Source organism: Anguilla anguilla, chromosome 1 (assembly GCF_013347855.1).
Source record: "Anguilla anguilla isolate fAngAng1 chromosome 1, fAngAng1.pri, whole genome shotgun sequence".
Lineage (NCBI taxonomy): Eukaryota > Metazoa > Chordata > Actinopteri > Anguilliformes > Anguillidae > Anguilla > Anguilla anguilla.
In genome coordinates this window covers 40,079,515-40,096,449 of record NC_049201.1, presented here as the reverse complement: position 1 = coordinate 40,096,449, position 16,935 = coordinate 40,079,515, and the positions used below count along the sequence as shown (strand labels likewise).

At 41.9% G+C, this 16,935-nt stretch overlaps 1 protein-coding gene across 1 annotated transcript in view; it reads left to right on the top strand.

The window, feature by feature from the left end:
• The first annotated feature begins 1,143 nt into the window (after positions 1 to 1,143).
• Positions 1,144 to 16,935, top strand: part of tyro3 (TYRO3 protein tyrosine kinase) — a 34,177-nt gene continuing 18,385 nt past the window's right edge. Inside the window, exons 1-6 of the mRNA XM_035412288.1 lie at positions 1,144 to 1,204; positions 5,647 to 5,830; positions 7,544 to 7,644; positions 8,294 to 8,464; positions 15,646 to 15,732; positions 15,879 to 15,994. Of these exons, the coding sequence (XP_035268179.1) occupies positions 1,144 to 1,204; positions 5,647 to 5,830; positions 7,544 to 7,644; positions 8,294 to 8,464; positions 15,646 to 15,732; positions 15,879 to 15,994 (720 nt within the window). The remainder of the gene's footprint in view (positions 1,205 to 5,646; positions 5,831 to 7,543; positions 7,645 to 8,293; positions 8,465 to 15,645; positions 15,733 to 15,878; positions 15,995 to 16,935) is intronic.

The window sequence follows — 16,935 nt, the reverse complement described above, 5'->3', positions numbered from 1 at the left end:
TACAGCTACTGTTAGCTATAGCTAGCTATAGTTATCATCTGCTGTTAGCTACAGGACCCAGTATAAGAAATTAAGTGTGTCACTACATTTATAGTTTACATATCGTTCAATATAATAATGGACACCATCTCTCATACCAGCATGCTACTTTCGTAAATATAACCTTAAAAACTTGTAAATCATAACTTGTAAAAATGATATTGATGTGAGATAATTATTCCTAAACAAAAATACTTGATTAACACTGATTTCCACTCGTTCATGAGGGTGATAACTGAATCTTCTGGCCTACATTTATGCAACCGTCTGGAGCTGGAGAACAATGTCCACGGCATTGTATTTTATTGGCTCGTTGATCATAATTATGGGCCTTATTATAGCCAGCCCTTTCGTTGACATCGACTGCATATAGGCTACATTTTTTTTTTGAAGCGCATTAATAAATTATAAGCAACCTGTTGTCGTTTTTTAAAAAAAAATCGTCGATCAAAATGATTTCTCCAACTAAATTAAGTTACGTCACCTACGTCCTGAATCAGAATGCGTCACTGACTTCTCAAAAATGAGTCAGCTCACTTGATCTGTGCTTGTAATTAATTGTTATAGCCTAGAAACTACACTGAATATTTAGTAAAAGTATACTTTCACTTTGCACATGTTTTATTTTGCAAATATATTCGAGAGTTCTTACCGAGTGTAATATTTGATTAAGCTAAATAAAATAAAGAACACAAAAACAACGGGAAAATATCTTCAGTTTTCGCTGAACACCACTAGACGGCGCTTTTGTATTCATTGTCCAGCCAGCATCCCGTCCAACAAAATACCAAAGACACTGATTGCAGAGTTACAAAAGCTCTTGGTCCTCTGGACGAGTAGCGTAACTGATTAAGTGTCAACTCTGTCCGGCTTTGGAACAACTAATGATTTTAAACATACTTCTTCTAATACCAAAAAGCTATTGTAAGCGAATGCATTATAACCAAATATCGATAGGTCGATTTTCCTCGCAAGGCTGCTTGGAGGGAATATGTAGCAAGAAGAAGTGTGAGCGACTGCTCAGTTTAGCTGCGGTCCTGGGGTTCCACGTATTATAGCCTACCTTTGAAAAGTCAGCGTCAAAACAAGTTTGATGGTAAGAGAATGAGGGTTTCATCGCCGTGGATCATATTCTTATTGGCGCTTACTGACGCAGGAATTCATGGTAAGTTGGAGGAATTTCGAAGAAAGTGTTCGATATGTCCTTCAGAAATATCCAAATACTGGACGGTTCGAAATGTGGACTTAACATAGATTCTTGCTTTTCTCTTAGATCTGGAGTAACTATATTACTTTTGCCCAGAGTAAACGTTTATGGTTTGTACGGTAACTATAGTTTCTACGTTTTATTTTATTATTTTTTGTTACGCTCATAAACACTGTAGGCTAAAGCTTATTATGAAATTACTTAAGGTTACACTTTGGACTTGGTTATCCAGACGAAATGGGTCGGGGAAATGTTTTCATACTATGGACCTCTTACAAAAGCGTTAGAATAGCATTAGAATGTTTTTTACAATCGACTTGGTGACCAACCAGTTCGACATCGCTTCCTCTTGAGTTTCAGCTGAATCAATAGTTTCATAATGGAATCATGAATATGAGATGCTCCAGCTAGCTGTAAAACATGCTGTAGTTAGCTGTTTACAAAGCAATTTAAATTTTAAGTTATTCAGTATCATGCAGTTCGTTGTATATAGTGGGCTAACTCAAGAAATGCAATGTCTGTAGTTGTCCTTACTTTTGTTTCTATTAGTTGTATGTGCTTTTATGTCTATACCTTTTCTCGCAGTGGTGTACAGTACTTGAGTTGTTTCCAGAAAAACAATCTTGTACACATAACGTGTAGCGTAGCACATGCATCTATATTCAGACATACATTTAAATGTAAAAGTATTGAGACACTCACATTTTTTGTCATTGTTTTAGCTCTGTACTCCAGCACATTGGACATGAAATGGACCAGTGAATATGAGTTTAAACTTTAGACTTATTTTGAGTGGATATACATCCTTATCGGGTGATCTGTGTATGAATTACAGCCCTTTCATACTTATTGTAGGGGAGGAAATGTGATAGGGCAAATTAATATATTCTTCATCGTATTTAGTACTTGGTTGCAAATGTTTTGCATGCAATGACTGCCTGAAGTCTGCAACCTGTAGACATGACCAGACACTGGGTATCTTCCCTGGTGATAATCTGCCAGGTCTGTACGCCATCTTCAGTTCCTGTTTGTTTCTGGGGCATTCTGCCTTCAGTTCAGCAAGTGAAACGCATGTTCCGTTGAATTCAGGACGAATGATTGACTTGGCCCGTCAAGAGCATTTCACTTTTTGACCCTGAAAAACTCCTTGGTTGCTTTAGCAGTATGTTTAAGGTCATTGTCCTGCTGCAAGTGTCAGGGTTTTCGGTGGAAAGGACTCAAATGCAGAGTGTAAAAAACTCAAGGTGTCAAAAAGGAAAATTAACACAGAATTTACAAAACAGGGAACAAAAACCAGGAAACCAAATATGAGCCCACGCAGGGCTATTCATCAGAATACAAAAAATACTTCAGTATGAAAGAACAACTTCTCAAAATCCAAAAAACAGGCAGAGCAAAAATACAAGCAGATCACAAGGAAGGTAAGAACTCACAGGCAGATACTCAAGAACAGATACACAAGCCGAAATGCACAATCCAAAACACAGGCAGACAGAGGCAGAAACAGTCAGACACACAAGGAACCAGCACCCGAGTCAGGGAAACAAAGGACTTAAATAAACCAGACACAGGTGAACTCCATACATAATCAAACAAGAGATGGATGGGATAAGGAGACATGAACAGAAACAATGATTGAATAATAGAAAACAATAATACAATTAACACAGGGGAAACCAATGAGGGAACGAACAGAAATACAAAACTGAAGTGCCGCCATCTGGCGGCGCAGAAAGGAAAAACAGAAACAGAAACACTGAACCATGACAGCAAGGTGAAGAGTTGTTCAGTGAGTTTTGACACTGTACACTTTCTGTACACTCCAGAATTCATCCTGCTGCTGCCATCAGCAGTCACATCATTAATGAAGACAAGTGAGCCAGTTCCAGTGGCAGCCATGCATGCCCAAGCCATAACACTACCTCCACCATGAGTTACTTTCTTTCTCCACACTTTCCTCTTTGCATCACTTTGGTACAGGTTAATACTCGTCACATCTGTTCATAAGACTTGTTCCAGAACTCTACAGTTTTTTTCCATGTACTTTTTAAGCATTCTAGCCTGGCCTTTCTGGTCTTGAGGCTTTCCAGTGGTTTAGATACATGTTGCTGTGAACCCTTTAAGGTTATACTGGCTCTCCCAGAGAGTGTTCTTGATCAGTTTGACAGATGAAAATGGGTTTTTCTTAGTAATTAAATAGCAATTAAAAGTATTCTTCGGGCATCCACTGCTGTGGTTTTCCATGGTCTACCAGGTCATTTGCTATTGCTGAGCTCACCAGTGCATTCTTGCTTCCTACCAATGTATCAATAAGCTGATTTTGACACACCCAGTGTGTTGGCTATGTCTCTGATTGTTTCATTCAGATTTTTTGGCCTCATAATGACCTGCTTTACTGGCATTGACACTTATTCTGTCCTCATGTTGAGAGACGACAACGACAGACTCCAGATGCAAATTCCACACCTAGAATCAACTCTAGACCTTTTGTTAGCTTTTTTGTGCATGAACTAATGATGCACAGACACACAGCTGTCCAAGAAACAGCTGAGCAGCCAAATGCCCCATTAGATTTGCTCTCCTAAAATGGGGAGACTTAGCCTATGTATTAAAAGGTCTGTAATTCCTACAAGGATTACCTGATATGGATGTAAATACCACCAAATAAAGCCGACAGTCTGCATTTTTACCTTTTATTCATTGTTTCGTTTCTAATCCAGTGTGCAGGAGTACAGAGGCAAAACAAAATGTATGTCACTGTCCCAATACTTTTGCATTTATCTGGATCATATGCATTCGCTTGCACCGTTGCTAGAGAAAATAACATGTACGTGTGTTGACTGGTGTCATTGCCATACTAACTAAAATATCTCCTTGATCTGTCCACGTGTAAGCCATGCATCTCTCAGTTTTTCATGTACTGTACAATAAGGGAGGGAAGCTGGCACTGTGGCCCCAAAAGTATGGTGAGATGTGTGTTATTGTTCTCTCTCATGTCATTTTGTTTTTACAGTGTTACAAAATCAAGATATTTTTTGTTACTGAAAGAAAAAGAACATTGAAACTGTTACTCAATCTTAGTTGATGAGAACACAAAATAAATTTTGTTTCAAAACTAAATTTTGTGATCAAAACACTATTTTTCCATCTAATATCCTTGCAGCTTCCATTTTATTTAGTACTTTACAAGCTGTTCTTTTTTTAACCCGTGCATGGATTGGGTTGTGAAGCTTATGCTCGTATTGTTAACATACAGACGTGAAATCTCCTGCTTCATTGTACAGATGGGCACTGCTCGATGTAGGTCTGTGTGGAAGGCCGCGGCCAGCACATGCTTGTGCAGTCTGTTCCTCCCACAGTACAGGCACACTCCAGTCAGAAGTGCTGTCATCTCACGTCTTCAGTCTTTAATGGTGACAGGTGCTCCAGGAAACATTCTGGATTACATTTGCTTGTAAATACATTACACACCATTGGTCTCTTGCTGAGTTCCTATAGAGGAATAATGAGGCCATTCATAGAGGCCGTCTACAGGGCTCTGATACAGTATCGTTCAGCCCAGCTGTGGCCCGCTGCCTTAGCACAGAGCCTCCAGTCTTCGGCAGCCAGCATGACGTCTGCACACCCAAACCAGAGCATGCAGATCAGCCTAGATGTATGCGTACACAGGCACACAAAGGGAGCTAAGAGCCCAGGGTCAGTGCTCTTCTCACTGAAGATACATGCATTGTTTTTTCTAAATGGTTTGTAATGCTAGAGGCCCCCAATATTTTGCTAAGGCCATGGGTATGTGCTCTTGAATGTATGTGGAGGGGCTGGGTACCTACTGCCTTTGCTTGATCGGATAATTTATGCAACTGTTGGTTTGATTATTCGCACAACCTGTCAGATGCTCACAAAAGTGTGCAGCAAGTTTCCAAGTTTTACATTTTTTTTACTAAGCCCATAAAATGACAGAAATGAAAACCCTGATTGGTCAAATTTGGTGACTACTAACTGTCATTTTGATGCCTACTATCTGTTCGCAAGACTGTGGAAATCTGGGTCTATTATGGGACATAGGCTAGTTGTCACTGAGATTCAGTAAACAGTCTTTTTTCATGCATATGATAACCTCAATTTACCATTTATGCTTGCGTTCACAAACACCTGAAACAAATCCACAGGAGAATCACATAGAAATGTGATTTCTTTGTAATCTTTATCTCATTGCTTTAGCACGGTCTGGTTTGTTACACAGTGCGCCGTTTTGACTTCCAGGTGCTTTGGTGCCTGCTGAAGGTCAAATTACTTTCTAGCGGGTGGTCTGACCTCTTGTGAGCATTCTTGTCCATTTCTTATTTCAAAAAGTCCTCAGGGGCCCCCCTCCCTGGCTCACCTAATTCTTTGGTGTTTCCCAGGGCTAGTGTTCACCAAAAGCCCAGCCAACCTGACAGTGACCCAGGGCAACATGGCACGTCTGGGTTGTGCTGTTGAGGGCCTGAGCGAGCCGGATATCGTGTGGATGAAAGACGGGGAGAAGCTGTACAGCACAGACCAGATGTACATCACCCTGGAGCCATACCACTGGGAGACCTTCCACAGGTACCGGGCTCAGGACCGATCGGGCCCATTGGGGAACGGCGCTGGATGGTCACTGCGTAGTTCACTGAAGCTCCACTGAGCTGCACGGTGTCATCACCAAGGCATGGCCTTAGTGTGTGTTTTGTGCTCTCACACTCCTTTCCTCTGTAAAGCTTCAGGAAGAAGGAGCAGTTCAGCATCATGTTGTACCCTCTGAGATGAGTTTAGTCATAAAAGAGAAAGACGTTTTGCGTGGCTGCATCCAGATAAACATGCAGACCCCTTTCCACTCTGTCTGCATTCTACTGGCCTAATAGCTTATTGAATATATGATACAGATTAATGTGAGCTGCAGTGCATTTCCTGGTAATTTGAGCCCCCGCTGAGAGGGTGAAGGAGAACATGGCACACACCACCCTGAGTAGCTGCTCCAGGCTTTGCCCGAGACGTCCAGCCCTCTGTACCTGTGTGCAGTTTAACTACAAACTTCAACAGGACAGCAGATTCAGCCGCCTGTCACTCCAGCCTTCATCACCTCCCCGCGAAACCATAAATATCACTTGCGGGGATGTTTGTAGGTGCAACTGCAGCAGTTGCTGCCTCTGCGTCCCGTGTTTTGGCATGTGTTTCATGTGTGTTGTGGAGACATGGCGAGAATAACGCTGTAAATATGGGTGCTGATATGGTGCCTGCCTTTGAAGAGCACACGGCGTCCTGAGCATGGCAGGTTGCAGAGGAATTCGGAGGGAGAGTTGATCCTTGGTGTTAATCTGCTTAGGGAGCCTTTCTCCTGGGCTGTGGCCCGCCCGGCAGGTACGCCAGACCCAGAGGAGCAGCAGAGACCCGTTGGAATGCGGTCAGCTGCCCATGAGTGTTGCTCTGCCCAGCACTGACGGTCATGTGACTGGACGCCAGCGCAGAGGTTGTGGCTGGCGTAGTTAATCCTCAGCACATGCACAGGCCCTAGCTCCCCCGGGCCTGTTGTTTACTTCCAATAGCTGAGGCACATATTGTGCAGTATAGTACAAGTCCTGTCTGGTTACTTTATGGATTGACCATGTATGGAATGTCCACAGGCAGCGTTGAAAAGCGTCTTGTGTGTTGCACTACATTTTAGGGAACATCTGCATGCCATTGTTCTTAATGTGGCCTGTGTCGTGTTAAATTCATGGTGTTGCTGTATTCATGTGCTTGCTTCAAAGCATTCAAAGGAATATGATCATGTAGAAGCAGCATATTTAACATAGATCATTTTACAAACATCTGCATTCTGCTTATGAATACCACAAAGCTAAGCCTTGCCGTAAATGTATGTTGGTACAGACACAGTGACTTTTTCAGTGACTAATGAACTGAGAGGTTGCAGTTATGTGAATGCATGGTTTCAGCAGAGCGATTTGTGCATGTGTGATGTTAGGACGTGGATTCTCAAATCTGGACCTTAAAGCTGGTACTGTACCTCAAATATAATTGATTATTTAATGTCTCTGGTTGACCAGGGGTCCCTGATCAGAGGGGAAGAGTGAAAAGCAGCAGTAGTACTGGCCTTTGAGGGTCAGATTTGAGTGTTTCTGTTTTAGGGGGATGCGTAGAGCTGTGAGAGTCAGAGAACAATGGTGGCAAAAGTGGGAGGATAGTTCTCTGAGGGCATTGGCGGCAGTGGGAAGATGCATTTACTGTGCTGTAGTCTTACAGTGTGTGTTGTCACACTGGTGTCTGTTTCTTGGTTGGCAGTGTCAAATCCGTCCAGCAGCAGGATGCTGGGAAGTACTGGTGTGAGGCTGAGTCCCGGGGGACCACAGTCTCCTCTAATCCAGCTTGGATCACTGTAGAAGGTAAGCCATCTGTTTAACTGCATTTGACTCTATTTCTGTATTACTGCTGTCTCATACAGAGATGAAGTCCTGTATTTAAAGTGTGATGGCTCTATTTGTGTGGACAGTATGTGATCATGTGATGTGTTTTTGTCAATCACATGAAAGCCTATTGGCTGCCTTACGACCACCCCAGAGGTAACAGTGGTGACGTTTTCCTGGAAGCATTTCACGCAGCCTCTGTTTGGTTATTTACTACCACACCAGTTTTAATTTAAAAAGAAAGGCAAAACGCCACATTGTGGTGAAGACCGTTATTACATTTGATAATTATTGTTGTGATATATCGCCCAGCCCTATTTGCAATTTCAATGTCAGTAAGTATTTGGAATGAGAAGTCCAGGGAAAGTGTTTGGTTGGTTACGATAATGAATCTTTTCACTTTTGATTGTATCCGGCTGTTGTTTTCCACGCTGTGGTCAGTATGCTATGGTGCACCCCTCCCTGGGAAATGTCTGCTTTTTATTCCACTTGGCCTGTGAACAAGTATGACTTTCTTCAATTTCTTTACAGCAGAGAATGGATGATTTTTTGGTGGGACTGGAGATTTGGAGAGACCAAAGGTTCCTGTCCCATCACTTCTCCCTCTTGCCCCCCCCCCCCTTTCCAGGTGTCCCTCATTTTGTGCTGGAGCCTGAGGATGTGGCCACCTTTCCAGGGGTTCCCTTTAACCTGAGCTGTGCTGCTGTGGGCCCCCCTGAGCCTGTGGAGGTGCTTTGGTGGCTGGGTGGAGTGCAGGATGGAGACCCCACGTCCTCCCCCTCTGTCATCTCTGTCCCTGGTAAGGTGCTGCCTCTCTTCCTGATTCACTTCCTGCTTCCCTCTGAACTTCCTCATCTGCCTTTTTAAATTTAAGTAAAAATTAGCATGCACATCTGACTACCTCACTAGTGTTCCTGCTCTGGCTAATAATGTTATTTGCTGAATCAATTGAGCATCTTGTGTTCTGTGCAAGTCAAGAGCTGGAAGAGTATTGGACTATGGCCCACTTACAACCAGCATTCTGCAGTATTGTAATCAAGGTAATTTAATGGAAATCACAATGCTGAAAGGTTTGGTCCTTCTTAGTCTTGTCATCTTTTTTCTGGCCAAGGGATTCAGTTTCAAGTATATTGTATATAATTTTGACAGTGTTTCTTTGGTTGGTTTGGTTAGAATGTTATTTGGTTAGCAATGAGGAGAATTGCTCCTTGGCCATTGTGTGTAATGAGAGTTGGAGATCATTCCAGGACACTTTGGATTTGAGGGAAACTCATGGAAGAAAAAGAAAAAAGAGGTTGCCTGTGAGCTAGAGGTAAGGTGGTAGACTGACTTCAAATCTCACATTTTATTTATTTTTTATTTATTTCACCTTTATTTCACCAGGCAAGTCATTAAGAACAAGTTCTTATTTACAATGGCAGCCTGACGAGCGACAAAAGCCACTTAAGGGAAGGGGAGGTGGGCTAGAAGATAAAAGCATGTCTAGTCTAAATCAAGATTTTGGGTGGCAGTATAGTATAATGGTTAGGAAACTAGGCTGGCAGCTCTGACGTGATAGGTTTGATTTCCGTGACCAAGGTACTTAACCTGACTTGCTTCAGTAAGTATCCAGATGTATAAATGGATAGTCTCTAGAGAATTTAAGCTGTGTAAGTCGCTCTGGATAAGAGTGTCTGCTCGATGCCTGAAATATAAAATGTAAATGTAAGTGACAGTAGAAAGGGTTTGAGCTATGTCATTCCTGCTAAAACAGATTATGACTCATGGATTACACAGAAACAAGGTTTATGGCTGCTCCTTGAGATTTTGTCAAGAATGCTAAAAGGAGCTATTTGGATTGCCAAACTGCTTCAAAGGTCACTCTAAGAATGTTTTTACTTTAATGGAACAAGTCCGGAGGACATCCCAACACTAATATAAGGGTTTACCTCTTGAGTGTTTTGTCTATGCTCGTGTTTTCTTATACAACAGCAGTTTGCTATAGGGGTAGTGAAAGACATGTTCTGTATGTGTGTATATACAGTTCTCTTCGCTGACCTCTTTACATGCTTTGCTGGGATTTTGAACAGCGGAGTACCACAAATATGACTTTTGAGCTCTTGTGTTTTGCTGACAATAATAAAGTCCCTGCATTATCTTTTAATGTTCATGTATTGTCCTGATAAGTATGTGCTGCAATATTCATCTAGTTATCCTGGCAGGCATTTGAAAGACCTCCCTGAGAAATTTCATTATTAAAATGTACTTTGTTTAAAAGTTACCAGCTACATACAGCATAATGCTGTAGGATACACTGTAAGTCCAGGGAGTTTTACCCAGAAGGAAGAGTGCAAAGCATCCATAAATAAAGAAGGGGACAAGGAGGGGGCAGTCAGTTTAACAGCACAAGATGACACGATTGATTGATGTAAAATAAAACAATAAATATAAACAAATTTAATTATGTATCAATGACAGTCAGTGACTGCATTTACAAGCATGGCGACACAAAGGCGACATAGCTCAGGAGGTAAGACCGATTGTCTGGCAGTCGGAGGGTTGCCGGTTCAAACCCCGCCCTGGGCGTGTCGAAGTGTCCTTGAGCAAGACACCTAACCTCTAACTGCTCTGGCGAATGAGAGGCATCAAGTGTAAAGCGCTTTGGATAAAAGCGCTATATAAATGCAGTCCATTTACCATTTAATATTCCATACATTGTCTTTATATCCAGGGGTCCCTGTTACAGTAATATTCAAAAGAAGTTATTTAGCCTATATACACCTTGAAATACACAGCAACTGATAGTCCTGCATTCAAAATGAAGCCTGTAGAACATGGATATATTTTTATTTTGATATAACGCTTGATTTTGCCTTGTCTTGTGTTGTTTCTGTTGTCAGGGTTCCATGGTTCTCATAAAACCCATTTTTAACCCATTGCTTCTTTCATTTGTCCAGCAATGGCATTATATTCATGTGTCTTTCACTCACTTTGAAAAAGGGACATTTTTTGGTTTACCAGGAGGGCAAGATAATAAATGATTATAACCCAGAATTCCTTGCAAAATAGAATGTGCAAATTGATTTCCGGTTGGGAAGTATATATTCTGAATGAGGTAAATGCAACTTAATATTCTGTGTAATGGAGGACTATCATCCATCTTATACTGATTACTCATAATAGCCCCACTAGTTAATTTGGCTTATTGTTATTGGAATAATGTGTTTACATGACTTATGTTACAGTCTGAATACTTTCATTTGGGTTAACATTGGAATATGACTGAGTATGTAACTGTAGTCATTGTTACTGTGTACTAGATAATCACTGTCTCCAAATAATTATGCAGTTAGAAAGTAAAACTTTGTTGCAGTGATATGATATAACATTGCTTGAGCACATTCCAGTTATATCTATAGCAGGTTAGAACATACCAGGACTTGCATAATGAACAAGACATTTACAATGAAAATGGACACTGTGCCCACAGTGATTTCACAGCCAAGAATTCCTTTTTTTGGTAGGGACAGCGTCTGCCCCACGTGTGTTACTGGACACTGCATCTCACCAGAGCCACTTCCTGTACGTGACTGCATTAGGCCATTACTGAAGGATCAATACTGCGGCGCGCGTAGAGCAGGGGTTGGGGAGGGGGTGGGGCCATAGATTCTATAGACCCACAGCTGTATTCTTGAGATTGAATGTTCTGTCTCCCTACAATTGACATTGAAACATTCCGATTTTATGTATCTTTTGGAAGTTCACTAAGGGGCACGACCAAGGATGTTCTGTACTGCAAGATTGCATCGGAAACTACTGTTGCCAACTGGAGCCTCCTGTAATTAAGCAGCCGAGAGGATGAAAAGAATGTAGCTGCTGAGTATCTGTCGAATCAGTAAAAACTGGTCGTACTGTTGTATGCTGCTGTAGTGGGTACATAACTTGGCCTGTGGCAGGTTTGTGGGTTGAATTCCCGGGTGGTAATTTCTTTTGTATTCCCATGAACAAGTACAAGACCTAAATTTCCTCTGTAAATGTCAATTAGCGTGAATAGATAAATATGTAAAGTGGAAGTGATGTAATAAGCCCTGGATAAGCAATGATATGATGCACCCAGGGGAATAAACAGCGCATAACTTGTTCAGGCTGTGACTTCATTCTCTGTTGCCACTGACTGCACTAATCAGGAAGATAGTCCACCAGAGAGGTCAGAGACCCTGGGTGTGGACATTATTATCAGGGTGCTCCTGCTGTAAATGTGACAAGGAGGAAGTGTTATGCAGAGATTCGCATCAGTCTGTTTTTGAAACTGGAATTACCCAGAATGCACTTGTGTAACTTCTGGCCAATGGGGGTCTGAGGTCTTCAGGGCCTGGAGTATGTCAGTGCACAACATTCTGCTGAAAGTTTCGGTCATATGAGATTCTTTTAGTTTAGTCATTTTCTCCAGAATTTAATTCCCTCCCCCCCCCAAGTGTGGATTCTCACACCATATTTGGGTTGTCATTAATTGGAGGCAGAGTGGAATACAAGACTAAGGAAAAGACCCAGACATTGAAAAATCACAATCTATTTTAACCAGGTGTCTTCTGGGGAAAATGAGGCTCTGACATTATTACAGGCAGTGCCAAAGTCTGTCTCTGGTTATCAGATAAGCCTCCCACTACAAGCTGGAGTGACTGCAGAGAGATTTTCGCATGGGGTTATTCATTTATGCAGTTTCCAGGGCTTCATCTCTCTTGTTTTAAGGGAATGCAATAACAGTATTAATATCAGTACTGTGTCTCTGGGATGTATCTAAAATTCTTACTTTGCTGACTTGGCAGAAGATGATTCTATCTGGGACAGGGTGCCTAAGATCATTACGGAGGAGTGCGGCATGTTGTTGGGCCAATGTTCTGCATTGACTGATTTGAATAGGACTGAATGTCTGGGGTATAGATAGTATAAACATACTGATTTGACTGGGACTGAGTGGAATGTAGATGGTAACCTGCCTGATTTCACTGGGACTGATTGGAATGTAGATGGTAACCTGCCTGATTTCACTGGGACTGAGTGGTTGGAGAGTCAGTATAGAAAGTATAGCCTGTCTGATTTGGTTTTTGGTAACTCATGTTTGCGTGGTGTTATTATGTATTTATTTACAGTGCCTTTTAAAAGTATGTTCACAACAGTATTTTTGCTATATACTCATGGCATTTCACAAAACAGACAAAAGTAATATATATTGTTTATATATATATTTAACACAAAACCTGACCTGTATACCCGCATTTAACTTATACAACCTACATACAAACATGTTTATACATGACCACATTACACACAGTGCATTTAGAGGAAAACATTGAACAGGAGTTTTTTTTAGCAGTACTGTTCCACTTTCACTACATTGCGAATTGCTGCTGCATTATTGATTAAGATTGACTATGCCTTTCTCGTACACGTATCACTCCTGACATCCCACACTCACCAGCACTCAGATTCTATTTCTACCCTCATCCTGGCTGTTTGGGAGATCTGATGTTTACACATTTTCTCTAACCTACTTAATCAACTGAACTTTCACAGCAGTACCCGTGAACAGGGTGTCAGAAGTTGTGAAGCCAGATGTCTTTTGAGTTAGGCATGGCCCGGTTACCAGTTTTAATAATTAGCCATCATTAATGGGTCTGAAACACCTGACATTTTTCTCCTGAAGATCTCCTTCCAGTGGTATTTGTTTTAATGTTATTATTTTATTTTTAATGTTATGTTTTTTTTCCTTCATTAAAATGACTGCTATAACAAAGTGCATTTACAATTTGCTCCTAATACAATTCCTTCAGAAAGTAATCACAGCTCTTAAAATTTTAAAGCGTTTCATTTTTTAATTTACATTTCTCATTCACCCCCGGAGTCAATATTTAGGTAGTGGTGAGGGTATTTCTGTATGATATTTGCACTTCAGGAGTTTAGAATTTTATCCCATTCCTCCATGAAAATTTGCTTGTGCAGTGTTAGGCAGTGAGCATTGGGCGACAACAATTTTCTGGTCATACCACAGATTTTCAATGGGATTAAAGTCTGGGATTTGACTGGGCTATTCCTGAATACTGACCTGTTTGTTTTAAGTCATTCTGTTTTAGTTATTATCATGTGCTTGGGGTCATTGTACCATTGCTCTAAATATAGATCTCTTGCACACTGAAACAGGTTCTCCTCTAGGATTTGCCTGTATTTGGCTCCATACATCTTGCCCTTGATGGCAACAAGCAGCATGCTGCCTCCACCATACTTGAAAGTGGGGTAGTGTTGCCGGGGTGATGGGCTGTGTTTAATTTGCACTAAACATAGCGCTTTACTTTCAGGCCAAAGAGTTCAACTTTAGTCTCATCTGACCCCAAAATCTTCTTCCAGAAGGGTCTGTGACGTGGCTTCTGGCAAGCTCCAGGCATCGCTTAATGTTGGCCTTTCTCAGAAGTGGCTTCCGTCTTCCTACTCTCACAAAGAGGCCCGATCTGAAGTGCTGAGAAGATTGTTTTCTGGACAGTTTCTCTCATATCAGCTTAATGAGCACTGCAGCTGTCAGGGTTGTAGTTGGTGTCTTGGTCACTTCTCTTGGGGTTGTTCAGTTTGGTAGGACAGCCTTATCTTGGTCATGTCTGGGTTGTGTCTTATTTTTTTGCAATTTTGTTTTGAGCATTACAGTGCTCCTATGAAGGCTCAGAACTGTGCCAGTTTTTGTCTTTAGCAGCCTTTTTACTTCCTCACAACTTCACCTCAAAGTTCCGTGGGCAGTTCTGTGGTCTTTATAACAGTGTGACTGATCTGATCTGCTGTTTCAGTTGTGAGATCTTACAAAGTTTGTGATATTAATTCTGCAATCGTCCAGTTGAACACAGGTTGATTCAAAATCAGCATAGGTTGGACCTTGTTAATGTACTTAGTGTGATTCTAGGGAAAATGGAATACACCTGGCCCAATGTAGGTTGGTAATTGTATTTTTATTTATTTATTTTTATTTTATTTTTCCATAGATTCCATAGATTCCATAGATTTTCCATAGATTGCGTTGTTGCCGTTCTCGTTGTTAGTGTTAATCAGTTTAACCACCAGGGTCCAAGTTGAACTATGCGGTTGTTCCCTGTACTTGGACCGGTACTTCTCTCTAGGGGTTTCGTCATACTTGTTCCTGGTTATGGTTATACACTTTGTTGTACGTCGCTCTGGATAAGAGCGTCTGCCAAATGCCTGTAATGTAATGTAATGTAATGGTAATGCATAGAGGATGAACATTTATCACTGGGCAGCACGGTGGTGCAGTGGTCAGCACTGTCGCCTCACAACAAGAAGGGTTCAAAACCAGCCTGGGCCTTTCTGTGTGGAGTTTGCATGTGGGTTTCCTCCGGGTACTCCGGTTTCTTCCCATAGTCCAAAGACATGCAGGTAGGCTAATTGGAGACTCTAAATTGCCCACAGGTATGAGTGTGCGAGTGAGTGCCCTGCGATAGATTGGCGACCTGTCCTGGATGTTTTCCTGCCTCTCGTCCAATGCATGCTGGGATAGGCACTACCGCGACTGTGCTAAGCGGGAATAGATAATGGATGGATGAATATTGTGTTGAGTAGTGTTGAGCTAGGATTAGTTTTGCTCGGTTTGTGAACGATAAGGTTTGTATATTGACAGTATGGCAGTGCTCATTCTCCAAAATGCTTGATGAATATGGACCTGGGCCTCTTCTGCAGACTCTGGAAAGAAAACAGATGCATGACTAGAGGTCATGTCCCTGGTGTAATGTTAAAATGTAAAGTCTCAGATGAACTTCAGACCCAGTGGCTATGAGCTTTTACTCAACCAATTACTGATAACTCACTCTCTTCGACTTTGACTGGCTCCCTATATCTAACCTTAGAATTGTGTGTCTTTAGGTCTTGTCCCTGTGTGTCACAGACATTGCTGATTTGCTGTGCTCCTATAAGGTCTGCTCATTCCTCTCTGGTCTTCTGATCATACAGGAGTGACTGAAAGCATCAAGTTCTACTGCGAGGCCAAAAATGCCCGGGGAATCTCAGTGTCACGCACAGGCACTGTGCATATCAAGGGTGAGACTCTCCCTTCACCTGAAGTCCTTCGCACTTGTTTTCTCAGTATTTGTTTCCATTTGGTCAACCATGTCCAGCTCCTGCACTCTCTCTGTTGTGTGTTAAAGGTCATTATGACTCACTACGCGGTGTGCTGTTCCCTGCAGTTCTCCCAGAAGCCCCTAGTCTCGTGGAGGTGGTGAAGGTACAAGAGAACAGTGTGACTGTGGCCTGGACCCCTGGCTTCACAGGACACTCTGCCCTGCAGGCCTGCACCATCCAGGTTACTCCAGATCCCAATAGTTTCAGAAATACCCAAACTGTTAGTCAGCATGGTTATGTAAATATAAGCTAGGAAGTCAGCTTAGATAGCAGCATCTGCTGACTAATGACACGTAATAATTAACAAACACAATGCACGTCATATCACCTCTTGAGCTTCGTCAGATATAACCTACGTTAGTTAGTTTGCTTTTTTGACAATGTTTTTGTTGAGAATCATTTTAGCTGTTTTTTTAGATTTCAAAAATGAATATTTTGAAACCATCTGAATATTATTTATTTTTTAATGGTTGTGAAGCACTAGTCCTGTTCACAATATTCTGGTACTTTGCCATTTAGGGATCATGTATGGGAACAATACCTATTTTTCACTCATTCTTGCTCATGTGGTCCCTCTCTCCTTGCTTTTCTGTCTCTTGTCCTCTCTCTTTTACTGTCATTCCCATTTTCTCTCCCACTCTCTGTCTCAGTCTGAGCCCTTCAGTCCTCTCCCTCCTGTCGGTCCAGCCTATTCATACATGGACATTGTTGTTCTCCTTCCATTTCTCTTCCATTTATGCAGAGGACTTGGAAGTGGAGCCATTTCATTTTATTTGTCTAACAGGGCAGATCGCAACTATTGTTAAAAGGCAAATTAGGACAGGAATATGGCCATGCTGACTAGTCACATTTGATGTCCTCCTCTGTTATCACGTGAGCCTGGGTTACTCTTGTTTTCTTTGTTTGTTGAATGGGAGGTGGTGTGGTAAGCTTTGGACCCAAGCCAGGGAGTAGTCTGCCTCCTCCCTGCCCAGTGCTGCATGGTGTAATCAGGATGCTAGTCTCACCGTGGCCCCAGGCTTCATCCTCCACACAATCCAGGCCACAGCTTTTGCCTTACTAGATCACAGACATCATGCTAATGGTCATTAATCAGTGAAGGTTTTTAGAGGAGGAGTTGAG